Here is an 18,478-nt window from a genome sequence, read left to right as displayed (position 1 = left end):
CTATTTAAAATGAGTAACTTTTGCATTAATTTGTAAAAAATCATGGAATAAAATATTTTTTTATTATGAGATAAATAGATAGTAAGGGTCCCTTAGGGAAGTATTTTGTTTTTTCTCCATAAAAAAACATGTTTATATTTTTACATAGATAAAGAAGAAAAAAATAAAGTTGAGGGGACGCCTTAATTATATATACTCTATAAATAAAAAACAAAATGGTTGTGTATATATATATATATATATATATATATATATATATATATATATATATATATTGACGTTCGTTAAGGTTAGATAATTATTGTTTGCTTCATTATTATGGATTGCTTGATATGAATTATGCTTAATGCTTCACCACTAGGATTGTTTCGCTACTCAAGAGAGAGTCAAGAATTGTGCTTTTGTTCATATCTTCATCGTTGGTCTAAGTTAGTAGAAAACTCGAAGCAATTGTGTAATCATTTGAGCTCTTGTGTAAGGTTTTCGATGATCTTCGAGGACCTTTTTATCGAGGGCATATTCAAGAAATACCAAAAGCATGTCTCTCTGAACAACTCCATTTTAGAGGTCGAGATATCTACGATATCCTTAAACGTCTCCAGGTTCCCGTGGAAGTTAAAGTTTATCTGAGTGATTGCTTCCTCTGGAACATACCTCTTCCAACACTGCACATTAATCCACCAATCAATTAGTTACGTATTTCAACAATGAATTAGTTACAATTTAGTAACTAATACCCAATTAGTTACAACAGTGACACTAAACTCAGAACTTGGTTCAAAGATTTTGGGACTAAATTTTCACTAATACTTCTAACATTTAAATGTTTTGGTTACATAAGACGAACTAAATGATGCAAACCTATCAATGTTTTATGACCCAAGACGGACTAATCCTGGAAAACTCCTAACATTTCCTAACACCAAACACATAAGAATCATCACAACCAAACCTAAAAAGTTGTCATTCTCAAGCCCACAAATCAGATTTGCTTAACCCTAATTGCAAATAACACCAGAAGAACAAAATAGCTTACTGAGGGTAGCTGTTTTGGGCGAGGAACAAGATAGCTTGCTGCGGGGCTATTTTGGGCAAGGAACAAAATAGCTTACTAATGGCGGCTGTTTTGGGCGAGGCTTGATGGTATAGGCGTCAACATCCCCATCCGAGCTATCCCCATTGACACTAGTTGTTTAAGAACGCTTTTCACCGTAATTCTTCAAGGAAGGAGGCTTGCGCTTGGTTTGGGCACTTTTGAGAGTTTCTACTACAAGTTTCTTCGACATTTCAGGCTTGTTTGGAAAAGACAGAACCCTAGAACTCCGCCGTGGACTTGAAACGTCAGTGGATGGCAATTTTTCTTCTTTTCTAATGTTTGCATGCAATTTCCAAGGGCTTCTCTTCCTCATTTATTTTTAGAGTTTGGAAGTGTTGCTGGTTCCATAATCGCGACGAAAGGCATCGTCTTTGCCGGCGTGATTTCTGTCGGTTCCCTCGGGGTTAGCAAATGACACCAACAGAAGAGAATGGGAAGAGAATATACGTGCAAATAAGAAGAAGGAAATACCTTAGGGCTAGTGGTCATCGGAGTTGATTTTTGGTGGTCCTAGGGGTTCTCTGGTGGAAGAGATCGCGTCTCTGGTCGGCATGAAGAGAGAATAAAAGAGAGAACAGACCGAAATTGAGTGTAAAAAAAAGATGGAGAAGATGAAAGGACGTGTGTGTAAGAGGGTATAAGAGGTTTGGTCACAAAAAGAGAGGAAATTAAGCTGATAGAAGTAATTAGGTAATATTGCATGAGACTTTGAAATGACAAGTTATAACTTATAATATGGTAAATGTTTGAGTTTTATAGATTTTTGTAAAGAGAAATTTCATTTTCTAGACCTAGTAGTTATGAAAATATCTCAATTAGATCCATTAGTTTAAAAATATTCAAAATTAGACGTTTGTATCAATTTCGGACGGAAATACCCTTGCAAGACCATATAACCCCTTTTGAAAAAAGTTCATTCACTACTTATTTTCAAATCTCTCATTCTTTCTCATTTTATCATCATTTCGAGTATCCAATTGGTTGAATTCCGCAAAAAAAAAAAATCAACTAATTCATTAGTTTATTTATCATAAACACACACCAAATTATCTTAAATTAAAAAATAATTCATTCTTCAAGAACAAATCGGATTTGGTCGGATTTTATCAAGGAGGTTGGAAATTGTCAGATTCGGTCAGAGTGTCGGAGACCATCGGAATTGGTCGGATTGGGTCGGAACCCATCGGAAATTTTTTATGAATATCATCGGATTCCATCGGATTCGGTCGGATCCGATATCCAATGGAATCTGATGATCATCATCAAAACTTTCAAGAATTTTTAAGAACCCTTAAACCTATTTTTTCGTCCAAATGCCATTCAAATCAACCTAAAATCTCATGTAAGTCGGATTTTGATGGAGAAGGTCGGATTTAGGGAGAGAAAGAGAGAGAAAGTGAGAGAGTGAGAGTGAAAGAGATGAAGTGCGAGAGAGAGGGTGGATATATTTGAACTGAGGGTATTTTTGTCCAAAATTGATACAAAAATCCAATTTTGAATATTTTTTAATTAGTGGGTCTAATTGAGATATTTTCATTACTTTAGGGTCTAGAAAATGAAATTTCTCAATGTAAACTCCCCCAAAAGCACATAGTTTGGGCAAATTCTCAATAAGAAACTGAATGAGTTGGGCCAGGCTTCTTTCAAATAACATTTATTGGGCCCCATATGACAAAGATGTTCGGACCAGACTAGTTTCAGGGGCTAATATAAAACCCTAAAACCATTTCTCAGATACAGAAGCAGAGCCTCTCGACTTTGAAGCTTTCATCGGCGACAATGGTGTCTGTCAAGAAGACGGTAAAACTCTTCACAAGGCTCACAGTTAATACGTTGACATAAACACGCATATGTGTATAATGTATTTAATATCAATTCGTGGGATCCCAAAATATGCAGAAGAAGACTCACGAGAGCATCAACAGCAGGCTCGCCCTTGTGGTCAAGAGTGGAAAGTACTCGCTCGGTTACAAGACGGTCCTTCGCTCTCTCCGCAGCTCCAAAGGTACGTCTTTCTTTATTTTTCTTCTTCTTTCGAAGTTTTGGTTCTGTTCTAGGGTTTTGTTTAGGATAATCGATTGCTTAGGACTTAGGAGTAATAACGTGTGAACGCGATTGAAATGGCAGGGAAGCTAATTATCATCTCCAACAACTGTCCTCCTCTCCGCAAGTCGGAGATCGAGTACTACGCCATGCTTTCTAAGATCGGAGTTCACCACTACAATGGAAGTGAGTCTTCGATTTCTCTACTCTTGAACACTGTATCGCTGTTTGTCTATTCTTGATTGATTCATTGTGTGGCGTTGGGAACTTCGTTTCAGTCTCTAATTGATTAGATGTCTATATATTTGCTTCCGAGTCGAATTTTCATAGCATTTGCTATGATTTTTAATCAGGTTAAACCTTGTTCTAGAAATCTCACATAGACCTTAGATTAAACATGTATTATATTGAAATCTAATTATTGATTCTCTGACAATAATATTTTTATGACTTTTGATAATTCAGATAATGTCGACCTTGGAACGGCTTGTGGAAAGTACTTCCGTGTTTCATGTCTTAGCATTATCGATGCAGGTCGGTCTAAAATTTCCATTTTTTTCCCCTACGCTGTTTCTTGGCCTTGAATTATATGGTTAATGAATTTGGTTTTTGACATTTTCTTTGTTTGTTGCTTTAGGCGATTCCGACATTATCAAGTCTTTGCCCGCAGATCAGTGAGAAACCCCGCCTCGAATTAGTACTTTACTTTCTGAGCTTTTTTTTGGGAACGGTTCATTTCTTTTTCATTTTATACCTTTTTATGACAGTTTATTTTTATTATTATTGATAGATTTATGTCCGTTGAGTTCCTTGCATTTCTCTTTTTCTTTCTTTCTCTATAGTTCAACTCTGGTGATGTTTTGTTCTATTTGTTAGATATCAATGGAAGCTTTTTTTTTGGGAGTTGAAATTTAAGGAAACAGTCCCACACTTAAATTTATAGCTAGAATCTTGAATAGATGGAATTAAATTTGTAGAAAAAGTTCATATACTTCCGCTCCAAAAATGTGACATAGAGCTTGCCAGATTTAACTTAAAGAGTATAACACACTTGTCATTAATTTAAACAAAATGTTATGGTGATTAATCATATGCGTGACCTGCTTGTTCCACAAAATAATGATGTTGTATACGGCCAGGTTTGAATAATTTATGTAGTTACTTTTGGCCTATTCTTAACCATTTTGGTGGGGAAGAACTAAACCACTGAAAGTATACTAAGCTAGAGAGCCAGGTTTTTCCTGTACTAAATCACCCTCGGATCGTAAACCCTTGCAGAGAAAGGTGAAATGAGATTAGTCTTAAAAAAAAAAAAACAGGTCTCATCTTCAAATCTTATACATGTAACTATTGGAGAAGTGAATCACAACCTCTAAATCAGACAAAATCAATGGTACGGATTGGATGTCTGCTACAATCTCATTAATGACATAGCGAGACCCTAAAATAATACTCAGCCGAGTGTGACTTTGGCACTGGCAAAGTTCGCTGGGGTTTGATCCAACGAGTTTCTCTCTCTCTCTCTCTCTCTCTCTCTCTGCTACAATTCAATTAGGTATACTGGCCATTAACACAAGCGTAAACGAGGTTCTTCCTCATTTAATTTTGTATTTTTCTTAAGACTCGTGAAATATCAGTTTCCTCTCAGCATTGTTCTTCTTTCCTTGCTTCTGAAACTCATCGGAACCCTGTTATCTTTTCTACTGTTTAACAATAACCCTGCTTGTCAGAGGGCTCGTAGGTTATTTAACCTGCGAACGAAACCGGAGTTTTTGGATTTCGAGCTTTGCAAATTGCAATTATAGATTAGGGCACTTGGATTTGTGTCGATCAATCTCCAATGGTGTGGCATTATGCTCCTCTTGAGTGGAATGACAAAGGTTATTATTGGAAAATAACTTCTAGTATAGTTGGTAATAATATTATTGACTATAGAGGAGGATAGTATACAATTATTATAGTAAACCATATGCTAATATGTATCCTCAAAACGGAGATTCGAAGAAAAACCATCTTGAGCAAATGGAGCAATATTAAGAAAAAGTAATATACTAAATTAATCAAGCTACAAGGCCATTAAACAACTTTAGTTGACGAGGATAATTATGTTCGGAGAAGGATTGTTGAGAACTATATGCAACAGTTAGACCTGGAATGTTCATCGTCAATTGTGTTGAAGTCAACCACGAGGTAGCTTAGTCCGGCGGTTAACCATGAGGCAGCTTAGTCTGGCAGCTAGGCTCGAAACGGCGGCGAGTTCTTTTGCCGCAATGGCATTTGCAAATAGAAACAAAAAAAGAATGAAAAAAACAAAAAAAATATTGGTGGCTAGACTCAAAATCATTTTGTGGAGAATTGCGCTCCTTGCGAAAAATGAAAAATAAAATAAAACAATATAAATTTGCTTCGATTAAGACAGCGTGCAACGAAATGCAAAATTTATTTGTCACGACAATCTTCTTTAAGGCAGGGTGCAATGGAACTCAAAAGTAATATTATGTAGCATAGACAATTATATTGAAGAGAAGTGGAAGAAGAGAATGGTAATGCTTTTTTTTAGAGGGGGAATAAACTAGGTTTAAGATCTAAGGTATGATTAAACTAAATACTTTGTTAGTACAGTATGAAAATTGGTAAGATAAATACTATTAGGCTCCGTTTGGAACCCGAAAAATAAGAGGGAAATGAAAATGAAAATCCCTCATATTTTATTAGATTGTTTGGATTGATGAAAATAGGGTGGAAAAAAAAATATGATGAAAAATGCGAGGGAAAGTGTATAACTAAAATGAGGATTTCATTTTCCTTCGAAAATCAAATGAAAAATGAGAATCTCTCCAAATTTGTCAATGAGGGGATCACATTTGTGTGTCTCGTCCAGGGACCGAACCAGAAAAGCTCAATAGGGGGCTTATTTGAAAAAAAAATATTTAGAGGGGCTAATTAAAAAAAATTTATGGTAAAAAAGAATTAAAAAAAAAATGAATAAAAAATGTAAATTTATAAGGTAAAAAATGTAAATTTTTTTAAAAATGGTCAAAGAATGTAAATAAAAAATATTTGGGGGGGGGGGGGGGGGGGGGGGGGCGGGGGGCTAATAAAAAAAATACATGGTAAAGATGAATTTTTTTTAAAAAAATGGGTTAAAAGTGTAAATCTTTTAGGGTAAAAAATGTAAAACTTTTTTAAAATGTGAAAAAAATGTAAATAAAAAAAATTATGGGGGCTAATTAAAAAAAATTCGTGGTAAAAATGAATTTTTTTTTTTTAAAATGGGTCAAAAGTGTAAATTTTTTAGGGTAAAAAGTGTAAAACTTTTTTTTAAAAATCGACAAAAAATGTAAATAAAAAAATTTGGGAGGGGACTGGAGCCCACCCTGGACCTGAGTTAGCTCTGTCCCTGGTCTCATCGTTACTTTCCCGTCAATTTTCTCTCATATTTTTCATGACTTCCAAACACAATTAGGATTTTGAATTTTTCTATTATTTTCTCTTACATTTTCATTTTTTTTTATTATTTTCACTTTCTCTCTTATTTTCCGGGTTCCAAACGGAGGCATTAATATGTGGGGGTGATACTTATAACACTATTACAATTTACAAGGACTAAAAGAATAAATGACAAAGAAATAAGAGAAGATAACACTTCTTATAGTAATATTAAACTAAAATGCACAAAGCTTGTGTACTTGAGCTTCATTTACACATCTAATATGCGAAATAAGCATCCATGACAGGCAATTGTTACATTCGTGGAATGAGAGTTTGCAAAAAACCAGACCTCTTTGGCATATGCCTAAACGATCATGTTTGACAATGAACTTTTTTTGCACATTCTCAGTGCCAAAAGGCATGATTCAGCTCTTGTCTTGTCAGCTTAAAGCGCAGGATATATGACCTCAACTTCTTCTTTAATATCAGGAATGAGAAAAGAGCAACAAAAATTTCATTTATTGGGATTAATAAGCCATTAAATATCAAGATTAAACCCTAATGTTTAAAAATATCTGAATATGGACTTTTGGCCCAAAATCGGACAAAAATATCATTGATTCAAAAAACCCATATTTTTCTCTCATTTTCAAATGATTTTCATCACAATTCTTTTTCATGTTCGAATTGGTTTCGATTTTGAGGTTTTCACATTGTATTTCATCGTACAGCATCGTATCGCATCGTACGGCATCGTACAGCATCGTACGACATCGTACGATATCGTATGTGTTCAGTTTCGATTTTGAGGGTTTCACATTGTATTTCATCGTACGGCATCCACTACTACAAATAAGCTTTTCTGGTGCGGAGGGGCATTAGGTGTGACAAGTCGCACCTAATTGGGCATCAGGTGCGACTTGTCGCACCCAAAGGGCTCCAGAAAAGAAAAAAATTTCGCTGATTTTAAGTGGTATTGGGTGCGACTAGTCGCACCCAATAGTTTTGAAAACTTTCAGGTGCGACAAGTCGCACCTGAAAGTCCAAAAAAAATTCGGCGCTCAACTTCTCCCCCTCATTTTTTTCATTTGTCTGACGTGGAATTAATTTTTAAGTTTTTTTTTTTTACTATCAGGTGCGACTCGCACCTGATAGTTTTTTTAGGTGCGACTAGTCGCACCTATTTGAGTATCAGGTGCGACATGTCGCACCTGATTACTAGGGTTAGTTTATAAACTCAACTTCGTCTTCTTCACTTCTCCAGCCTCTTTCTCTCTCTCAAACTCCGACTTTCCCTCCCTCTCTCCCTCCCTCTGCGAGCCACCACCAAATATCTCACTCCCTCTCTCTTCTCCAAGCCACCACCATCCCTCCCTCTCTCTTCATCTTCATCATCTTCAACAACAACAACAAGAACGACCACGACCACGACCACCGTCATCTTCTTCTCCTCCTTCTCTCCAGCTCGCCAACAACCCGAGCTCCGCCGCGCGCGCTATTGGCCGAGAGAGGAAGTCGCCGCAAGTCACCGGAGATGACGGACCAAAAGCGAACACCGGGAAAAGAAAGAGGGAGCACCGGGAAGTGTGAAAATCATGGAATCAAGGTAAGCAAATTTATTACCCGGATTGAATTTGAAAATTAGGGTTTGAGATTAAAATTGGGGATTTTTGATTCCATGATGATTTTCGTGAAATTGATTTGATTGGGTTGTTGATTGAGCTCGGTTTGTGATTTGTTGTTTGGATTTGAAGTTGATTTCTTCGGATTTTCATGATTTTGGCCGAAAATTAAAACCTAGGGTTTATGTTCAAAATTTGAAGATTTTGGATTTGTGATGTTTTTGAGGTTGGTTGGTCTGATTCTATGCTTGAAATCGTGTTTTAAATTTATTGTTCGGGTTGGTTTTGAATTGAGAGTGATTTGGAATTTCGTCGGGTTTTTACGGTTTGAACAGCTTCTGTAAATTGACGTGGACAGTTTAGTACCAGTTAAGTTTGGATTTGTTGATATTTTTCCTAGATAATAGACGTTATGGGGTTTCTAAAACATCCAAGAACGTGTAAATCCGTAAAGAATTGAATAAGATATGAATTTTTGAAATTGGTGTTTCAAAGCTGGAAAACTGGAATACCGAATTTGTAAACTGATTTTGCGGGATGATTTTGAGATAGTTGTTTAAGTTCAAAGTTGTCTTGTAATATCTTGTTAGAAAGGTGTGGATGTTAATTTTATTATGAAATTGGAATTGTTGGATTTCGAATTGTGTAGCCGAAGTTATGGTACGTTCTTTGCCTAGTGCAAATCTGGAATTTTAATTTTGAATGGATTTGATTTGTGGAATTGTTTTGGCCGTGAACTAGCTTGGCCGTGGTTTTTTTTTTTCTGGCCGTGTGTGTGTGTGTCTGTGAATGTTGTTGTTTGATGATTCGATGATGATTTGAAAGGTTAGTGCGGTTTTCCGAGTTTCGTTGTGCTCGGCCGGGGGATTTTGTGACAAGTTTAATGACTTTGTGATATGTTGGTTCATTGATATTCTTGGCTTGTTTGATGTGTTTGGTCATGTTGGCTCGACCATATTGGGGTTTGATTTGGTTGACTTGAGTTTCATATTCGATGTTCGGTTTGGAAATTGCTCGGATTATCTCAAAGATTTAAGGCTTCGGCTGTTTTTCCTGAAAACTTTGCTCGGGTTCGCCCGATAAGTTCAAACATAAGATTTGTATGCTTAGGTTAAGAAAAAAAACTTTAGTATGCTTAAGTGGTTTGTATGCTTAATTGTAATTGTATGTAATTGAAATTAAATGGTTTAGTATGCTTAGGTTAATGGTTTAGTATGCTTAGGTTAAGGAAAAAAAACTTTAGTATGCTTAAGTGGTTTGTTTGAGCAGGTTTTGTTATAAAGAGGCGTTGGACCCAAAGAAGGTGAAAGGGAAGGTGGTATTTTGGCAGCAAGGGAATCCGGGCACGGACGCGGCGATCAAAGAGATCGGAGGAGTTGGGACCATTCTTCAAAGCTATCAATATCTCGATATCTTTTATTTTAATTTACTGTATTAGTGCTGCTTGTTTATTTGTAGGTTGACATCATGATTTTTTTTTTAGAGTTTAGGTTGTTAGGCCGGCTCGTGTGTTTAGACTTTTGTTTTTTTTAGAGTTTAGGTTGTTGGGGGGAGCCTAATAAACATATTTTCTTTTAAAATTATATGCATTATTTATTTTTTTTTGCTGGAATTATGTTTTGATTAAATCTTGGCTGATTGTTTTTTTCAAAAACGAAATAAGAAATGAAGTCACTTTTAAATAAACTGACATCCAAAAAACTGCTCTTTTAAAAGATTTGACGTCGCTTTTTTAAAAATCAACGTCTAAACCACTGTTTGGTGTTTTGGTGGGAAGACTATTGGGTGCGACATGTCGCACCCAATATGGTGGCGGGAAGACTATTGGGTGCGACATGTCGCACCCAAAAGTCAAATTCCCGCTTTATTCTTGATTTCCCACGGAAAAATAGGTGCGATAAGTCGCACCCAATAGTGTCGCACCTAATAGTATATATTATTGGGTGCGACATGTCGCACCCAATAGTATTAGCTGCGGACTATTAGGTGCGACTTAGTCGCACCTAAAGTCGCACCCGATAGTACTATCGGGTGCGACTTTGTGGGCATCAGGTGCGACTTTTGTCGCACCTGATGCCCATATTTGTAGTAGTGATCGTATCGCATCGTACGACATCGTACAGCATCGTACGACATCGTACGATATCGCCTGGAGGTCGAGCCTGCCTGGAGATCGAGCTCGCCTGGGGGTCGAGATCGCCTGGAGGTCGAGCTCGCCTGGGGGTCGAGATCGCCTAGAGATCCAGGCAGGCTCGACCTCCAGCCAGGGTCGACGTCCAGGCCAGGCTCGACCTCCAGGCGAGCTCGACCTCCAGGCGATCTCGACCCCCAGGCGAGCTCGATCTCCAGGCAGGCTCGACCTCCAGGCGATATCGTACGATGCTGTACGATGTCGTACGATGCGATACGATGCCGTACGATGAAATACAATGTGAAACCCTCAAAATCGAAACTGAACACATACGATATCGTACGATGCTGTACGATACCGTACGATGCGATACGATGCTGTACGATGAAATACAATGTGAAACCCTCAAAATCGACCACCGAAAATTCTAATCCCAGCGCAACCAATTCGAACATGAAAAAGAATTGTGATGAAAATCATTTGAAAATGAGAGAAAAATATGGGTTTTTTGAATCAAGGGTATTTTTGTCCGATTTTGGGCCAAAAGTCCATATTCAGATATTTTTAAACATTAGGGTCTAATCTTGATATTTAATGGCTTATTAAGCCCAATAAATGAAATTTACTCTACTTCCATAATGTTCATATATATATATATATATACTAGCTTGTACCACGTGCTAACGCACGTGTTTAACTAAGTATTAATTTATATGTATTGAGTTCTGATTTCAAGTTTAAAAGATATTTAATTCATTTTGAAAAATTCATAGACGAAAACGCACATGTGTCTGATAACCGATTACTGTCCGGGCGGAGAGCTGTTCTTGCTTCTTGACCGACAACCAACAAAAGTCCTCAAGGAAGATGCTGTGAGGTAATAGAGATAATAATCCCTAATTAAATTAAAATGTTTTGATTGATTTATTATTCATTTATAAAATCTATCACAATTTGTGGATGATGTTATTGTAGATTTTATGCTTATGAGGTACTTGTTGCACTGGAGTACCTTCACTGCCAAGGTATTTCAATCACGCACAGTGCAAAAAGCAACAATTGAGAACCTCTCATAATTTTATTTTTTTGTTTCGTCTCAGTTCGTCAACTCGTCTCACCATCATCACGTCAGCTCGTCTCATCATCAGTTCGTCAACTCATCTCACCATCAGTTCGCCAGCTCGTCTCACCATCATCACGTCAACTCGTTTCACCATCATCACGTCAGCTCGTCTCATCATCAGTTCGTCAACTCATCTCACCATCAGTTCGTCAGCTCGTCTCACCATCATCACGTCAGCTCGTCTCACCATCATCACGTCAGCTCGTCTCATCATCATCACGTCAGCTCGTCTCACCATCATCACGTCAGCTCGTCTCATCATCAGTTCGTCAACTCATCTCACCATCAGTTCGTCAGCTCATCTCACCATCAGTTCGTCAGCTCGTCTCACCATCATCACGTCAGCTCGTCTCACCATCATCACGTCAGCTCGTCTCATCATCAGTTCGTCGACTCATCTCACCATCAGTTCGTCAGCTCATCTCACCATCAGTTCGTCAGCTCGTCTCACCATCATCACGTCAGCTCGTCTCACCATCATCACGTCAGCTCGTCTCATCATCAGTTCGTCAACTCATCTCACCATCAGTTCGTCAGCTCATCTCACCATCAATGACTATCCAAGTGACGAGACTCTTCGAACAGTGCAATTCAAGCTCGATTTCTTCATCATACCAAATCAAGCTTGAGGGGGGTTGTTCCACGCAGGAACGTTTCTTCTAAAGTGATCTCGGAATTGTAAGGAACACAATTGTAGAAACGAAGTTCACTTTTTTTTTTAATTATACAAGTGGTTTTCAGCTAATTAGAATAGCAAACAAGTATAATCCTTCAAATAAAAATAATCACTACGAACCTCTGGACGACGACTCAATCGAATAGAATCAATACACGCACCCAAGACTGTGTCTGACACTATTGAACCTTTAGGGGCCTGAAGAAAAAGAGAGGAAAATTTTTAATCGTGCCCGAATGTCTTTAGTAGCAACTACATAACTTACCGTTGTCAACCATTGTATCTTTGAGGCAGTTGTATTGACACTCGAGCACCTCGGCTAAAATGAAAACGACAATTAGCTTATTTAATACCATATAACTTCTAGCTCCTTTCAATTATATACAAAAAAATACAACAACAAAAGATTTAAACTCTACTTTCTTTTTGGCTGGCTTTTAATTATCAATGACCACCTAGACAATTACGGTCATCATTAACGGAATCAGGAAAAATATACCAAATACTGAAACAGTCCAATATCTACCAGAATAAAACAATTGATTAGCAAGCTGGTAAGTGGCTACGATTCATATTAAAGCCAAACAAAGTATGACAGCTTCCACAATTTAATAACAAAATTCACACACACACATAATCTTAGGTTCCAATCCTGATGAAATGATAACAGTATAAAAAAAAGTGGATTATGTTTTGAAGTTCAAACTTCAAAAATAGCTAAAAAAAAACTACACACATATATGTAAATCCCGAATTACGGTGTGTAAACAAAAACAAACAAGAATGTTCAGCTGCGTTAAAATCGGAAATCACCAAATACCGTTTAGATTGAAAAACAAAAAAGAACCCGTATATAACGGTATGGTAATAGAATATAAGAAAATGCACGTTGTACAGAAACACAAATGCACAGAATCTAGCTACCAAAGCATAACAGAATTTGGCTCGTCTCAGTTCGTCATCTCGTCTCACCATCAGTTCGTCAACTCATCTCACCATCAGTTCGTCAGCTCATCTCACCATCAGTTCGTCAGCTCATCTCACCATCAGTTCGTCAGCTCGTCTCACCATCATCACGTCTGCTCGTCTCATCATCAGTTCGTCAACTCATCTCACCATCAGTTCGTCAGCTCATCTCACCATCAGTTCGTCAGCTCGTCTCACCATCATCACGTCAGCTCGTCTCATCATCAGTTCGTCAACTCGTCTCACTATCATCACGTCAGCTCGTCTCATCATCAGTTCGTCAACTCATCTCACCATCAGTTCGTCAGCTCATCTCACCATCAGTTCGTCAGATCGTCTCACCATCATCACGTCAGCTCGTCTCACCATCATCACGTCAGCTCGTCTCATCATCAGTTCGTCAACTCGTCTCACCATCATCACGTCAGCTCGTCTCATCATCAGTTCGTCAACTCATCTCACCATCAGTTCGTCAGCTCATCTCACCATCAGTTCGTCAGATCGTCTCACCATCATCACGTCAGCTCGTCTCACCATCATCACGTCAGTTCGTCTCATCATCCGTTCGTCAACTCATCTCACCATCAATTCGTCAGCTCATCTCACCATCAATGACTATCCTAGTGACGAGCCTCTTCGAATTGTGCAATCCAAGCTCGATTTCTTCATTATACCAAATCAAGCTTGAGGGGGGTTGTTCCACGCAGGAACGTTTCTTCTAAAGTGATCTCGGAATTGTAAGGAACACAATTGTAGAAACGAAGTTCACTTTTTTTTTTTAACTATGCAAGTGGTTTTCAGCTAATTAGAATAGCAAACAAGTATAATCCTTCAAATAAAAATAATCACTACGAACCTCTGGACGACGACTCAATGGAACAGAATCAATACACGCACCCAAGACTGTGTCTGACACTATTGAACCTTTATGGCCTGAAGAAAAAGAGAGGAAAATTTTTAATCGTGCCCGAATGTCTTTAGTAGCAACTACATAACTTACCGTTGTCAACCATTGTATCTTTGAGGCAGTTGTATTGACACTCGTGCACCTCGGCTAAAATGAAAACGGCAATTAGCTTATTTAATACCATATAACTTCTAGCTCCTTTCAATTATATACAAAAAATACAACAACAAAAGATTTAAACTCTACTTTCTTTTTGACTGGCTTTTAATTATCAATGACCACCTAGACAATTACGGTCATCATTAACGGAATCAGGAAAAATATACCAAATACTGAAACAGTCCAATATCTACCAGAATAAAACAATTGATTAGCAAGCTGGTAAGTGGCTACGATTCATATTAAAGCCAAACAAAGTATGACAGCTTCCACAATTTAATAACAAAATTCACACGCACACATAATCTTGGGTTCCAATCCTGATGAAATGATAACAGTATAAACAAAAAAGTGGATTATGTTTTGAAGTTCAAACTTCAAAAATAGCTAAAAAAAACTACACACATATATGTAAATCCGGAATTATGGTGTGTAAATAAAAACAAACAAGAATGTTCAGCTGCGTTAAAATCGGAAATTACCAAATACCGTTTAGATTGAAAAACAAAAATGAACCCGTATATAACGGTACGGTAATAGAATATAAGAAAATGCACGTTGTACAGAAACACAGATGCACAGAATCTAGCTACCAAAGCATAACAGAATTTGGCTTAAGAATAAAAATATGCAAAGTAATAAGTTTCATGATCAGTATATCATAAAACACATGGTCCATAAAATTTTCGAACATTTTGATATAACTTCTAAACTTTCTAATGAAATCTAGTACTGGAAAAATTCAAAACATAGTTGTCAACTGAAGTAGCTTATTAATTTTCTAAAAAAAAAAATTACCAAAAGCTTTTGAATAACAAACCAATGTCAAAGTAATTATAATGAAAAGGAATATTTACCTGTGAAAAGGTTTTTTTTTTTCAGGGGATGCCTACTTGTTCGCCAGTCTTTTTTTCACGATGACCCGAGTCAATTTGCGGATGTTGGAGGCGGCGTGTTAGGCTGCAGAGGATTCCACTCGAGCTTTAGAGTGGCCCAAGAAGGGTTGTCTCTGGACATTGGTAACTGTTGTGTTTTCGATTCAAACCAAACCAATCTGCGCACAAGGTTGACGAACACAGAGATAACTTGAATCGCAAGCAACACACGCAAACACAAATAATGACAGAAAAACAAGCGGAAAGGATGAGGACTCAGCGATTTTATCCTGGTTCGGTCTTGAATTGACCTACGTCCAGCCTTGGGGTTTCTTCACTATCAATGAGATCAATCGTCTCTTGCAGATATTACAGATTACAAGTACATTGAGAAATCTCACAACTGTTCTTGATCTAACAGTCTTTCTCTCTCTCTCTCTCTATACTTTCTCTCACTACAATATGTCTCTCAGAAAACAGAATGAAAAAGTTTCTTTGATGAAGCCAAGTCTAACTCTATTTAAAGACGCCAAGCGAGATAACTTCCTGTGCACGTCATCAAGATCCAACGGTAGAATTTGCAGCAGATGTGCTAAAACCGATGCAGAACCTTCTCTTGAGCAGCTCGTTTTGTTTACAGCCTTTTAAGAAACAGTTTAAAACAAAACGTGCAAATCACGCAAGCACCAAACCAGCTCGCTCAACTCCTCAGCTCGCAGCTCGCTCAACTCCTCAGCTCGCTCAACTCTTGAGCTCGCAGATCGCTCAGCTCCTCAGCTCGCTAGGATTAGATCACTTCATAACAGTAACGATATTTACTTTGATTCATTCAATTAGTTTTGGTAAATTGCTAAAATTTAGTTTGTATATAATTTTTGTCCTTCAGATGTATCCACAACGATGATTGTCCAACCTGGACCTGTGGTCGACTTCTTGATTGCTGACCAAAGGGTGCAAGATCCCTACAACATTGACTGGGCAAAGGTAATCGGAGTTTGTATGTAATCCTACGGCCGAGTTAATTAGATTTTCTCTTGACATGCCTCTTTTAACAGGCCAAGAGATCTCTCAAGAACCTGAGGGTTAGAGTTAGCCCTTCCAATTTGGAGTACAAGATAACAGGGCTGAGTGACTTACCCTGCAACCAACAAACGTATTTTCTTTTAGTTTTTCTTCAATCAGAAAACTTCTTTTAGTTTCCCTCTTATTGTGTTTGTTTAATTTTTTTTTCTTCTAATTGATTGGGCCAACTCTTGTGTATGCTTGTTATCAGTTTTTTGCTGAAGCAGAAAAACGGAGACAGCGATGCTGAACCTAAGGAAGTGACAGTAACTGATTATTATAGAAATGTCCGAGATACAAGTCTGCAATATTCTGACAATTGTCCTTGCATCAATGTTGGGAAGCCCTAAAGGCCAACCTACTTTCCTATAGAGATGATTTGATTTGATTTGTTGTTACTAAGTCAACTTTGCATCCTGATGATTTCTTGTAATTGAGGTTTTTTTTTGTGTGTGTGTACAGATGTGCAGTCTGGTTTCACTCCCTTGTTAAACAATTGTCACGTGGATTCACTCCCTATCATATGTAAAACTAATGCTTTAAAAAGAGAACTAAAATCAACCCTTGTTAAAATATTAAAATCACAGTACAAACAACAGCACTTGATACAACTCGGGTTCTCATCAAAATATATTTTTTTTATCTCACCTGCTTGGCTATCTTACAGACCTGGCATTTCAAGTTTGTAGCGCTTCGGCGATCGATCCCGCGAGGCTCAGAACTTCGAACGGAGCTCTGTTAGCCAATTCCTTAACCGTAACAGGGCATGAATTTGTGGTCCAAAAGTGCGTAAACGCATTCTCTGATGGTTCTAAACAAAAGCATAAACGAAACGTCACAGAGCTACACACGAAGCCACAGACTCAGACCTGGCATAATCATTAAAGAAATCTAGAACTGCTAAAACACAATTGGATACCAGAAGCATTAACCATTTGTTAAATCAATCTGTGGGAATTTATTTTAAGTTAAAGCAACAATAGACAAAGGCAATTGAATGACCACTAACAATCCTCACAAAATCAGACTTACAAGCTTCAATTTAAATTCAATCAATAATATACAACGAAATCAATCGAAACAAGCACGATTTCGGAATCCCCAAATCAGATGCCAATTTCAAACCCTAGAAATAACAATTAAAAAAACCCTAATTTACAAACCTAAAACTCTGGAGGCCGACGACGAAGAGAGCGGAATCGGGCGACCGAGATTCTTCGGAAGCGTCGTTGCCAGCGAGGAAAGAGCAGAGGTCGGCGCGGCGGAGGAGGAAGAGTCCTGTCAAGTCGTGCAGAAGACTCGGAGCTCGTCGGCACTCGCGATGTGCTCACGTCGGAAGCGCGTGTCGGGTGAGCGCGGGGACAGAGAGACAACAGGCGAGAGATAGAGATGGCGGCGCCTGGTCGCTGGTCGCGCGGTCGGCAGAGGCGCGCGCGCAGTCGGGGTTGGCGCTCGCGCGGGAGAGAGGGAGCGGGTGAGAGAGAGGAAGACGGGGAAAGGGTGGTGGCGTTGTTCAGGAGATGGGGGGCGAGAATCAGTGAGAGAAGAAGGAAGAGAAAGAGAGCGGTGAGGTGAGGTGAGGAAGAATGGAGAAGAAGAAATTGAGGAAGCAATTGAGAACGTGGTAAGGATAAAACTTATATACGTGTAAAATTATAATTGGTTTATGTTATGAACAGTAAATGAACAGTAAACCATCATTTTGATTTCTAAGTATAAAGTAGATATATATTTATCGGTTTTCAGCTTCACGGAACGTCTGTATCATTAAGAATATGATATATTATTTTGAAATTAAGCATAACATATAGAAGATTGGGTAGTTGAACTTCGGATCTTCAAGCATGCTAGAATCCGGTTTATTATGGTTTTACAAGAGAGACGAGAAATCCACTATGAAGGTTGACTTATTCCTTTCCATCATAGCAATGTGTAATGTTAATGCGGTTTTGTGGATCAACTTTCAAGAGCAGACATGATAATACAAGAGGTGGACCCGAGGTGTCATGTGCATTAAGGAAGTCCTTAGAGTCACTTTTTTGTTGGGCTTGAGAGGACTTTGACTATAGAAGTGGTGACTTAACCGCGATGGAGTTGGTCGTCAGTTTTGATCTTGGTGTTTTCTTAAAAAATTTGGTTTTTCTTGTCTTTCTCACTTGAATAAGACAATGAAAGTCCGCTAAGAGGGCGCATGGAGATTTCTCCCAGCACACACTCTAACACTTAATGATTGCTATGTGAGATAGGGGCCCAAGTCTCACTCGTTGAGCTAGGGAAAGGTTGTGAGGAGAGAGATTATGTGGGGGCAGATATAGAGAGATTTGGAAGAATATGCCCAAGTAAGAATGAACTTACCGTGCACATAAATGGCAGGAGTATTTCAAGA

At 38.1% G+C, this 18,478-nt stretch overlaps 1 protein-coding gene across 1 annotated transcript; it reads left to right on the top strand.

Moving 5' to 3' along the window:
- Positions 1-2,779: 2,779 nt before the first annotated feature.
- On the top strand, positions 2,780-4,049 carry LOC149391411 (large ribosomal subunit protein eL30). The gene is made up of 5 exons (XM_089619251.1): positions 2,780-2,896; positions 2,996-3,101; positions 3,224-3,325; positions 3,605-3,673; positions 3,777-4,049. Exons 1-5 carry the CDS (start codon positions 2,876-2,878, stop codon positions 3,815-3,817), a joined length of 339 nt encoding a protein of 112 aa, XP_089475377.1. The 5' UTR covers positions 2,780-2,875; the 3' UTR covers positions 3,818-4,049.
- The last annotated feature ends 14,429 nt before the right edge of the window (positions 4,050-18,478 follow it).

This window comes from Urtica dioica, chromosome 7 (assembly GCF_054948205.1).
Source record: "Urtica dioica subsp. dioica isolate 48M chromosome 7, U.dioica_male_clone48M_v1_H2, whole genome shotgun sequence".
Lineage (NCBI taxonomy): Eukaryota > Viridiplantae > Streptophyta > Magnoliopsida > Rosales > Urticaceae > Urtica > Urtica dioica.
Note: the sequence above shows the minus strand (reverse complement) of the source record. Positions and strands in the feature narration are given on the sequence as shown.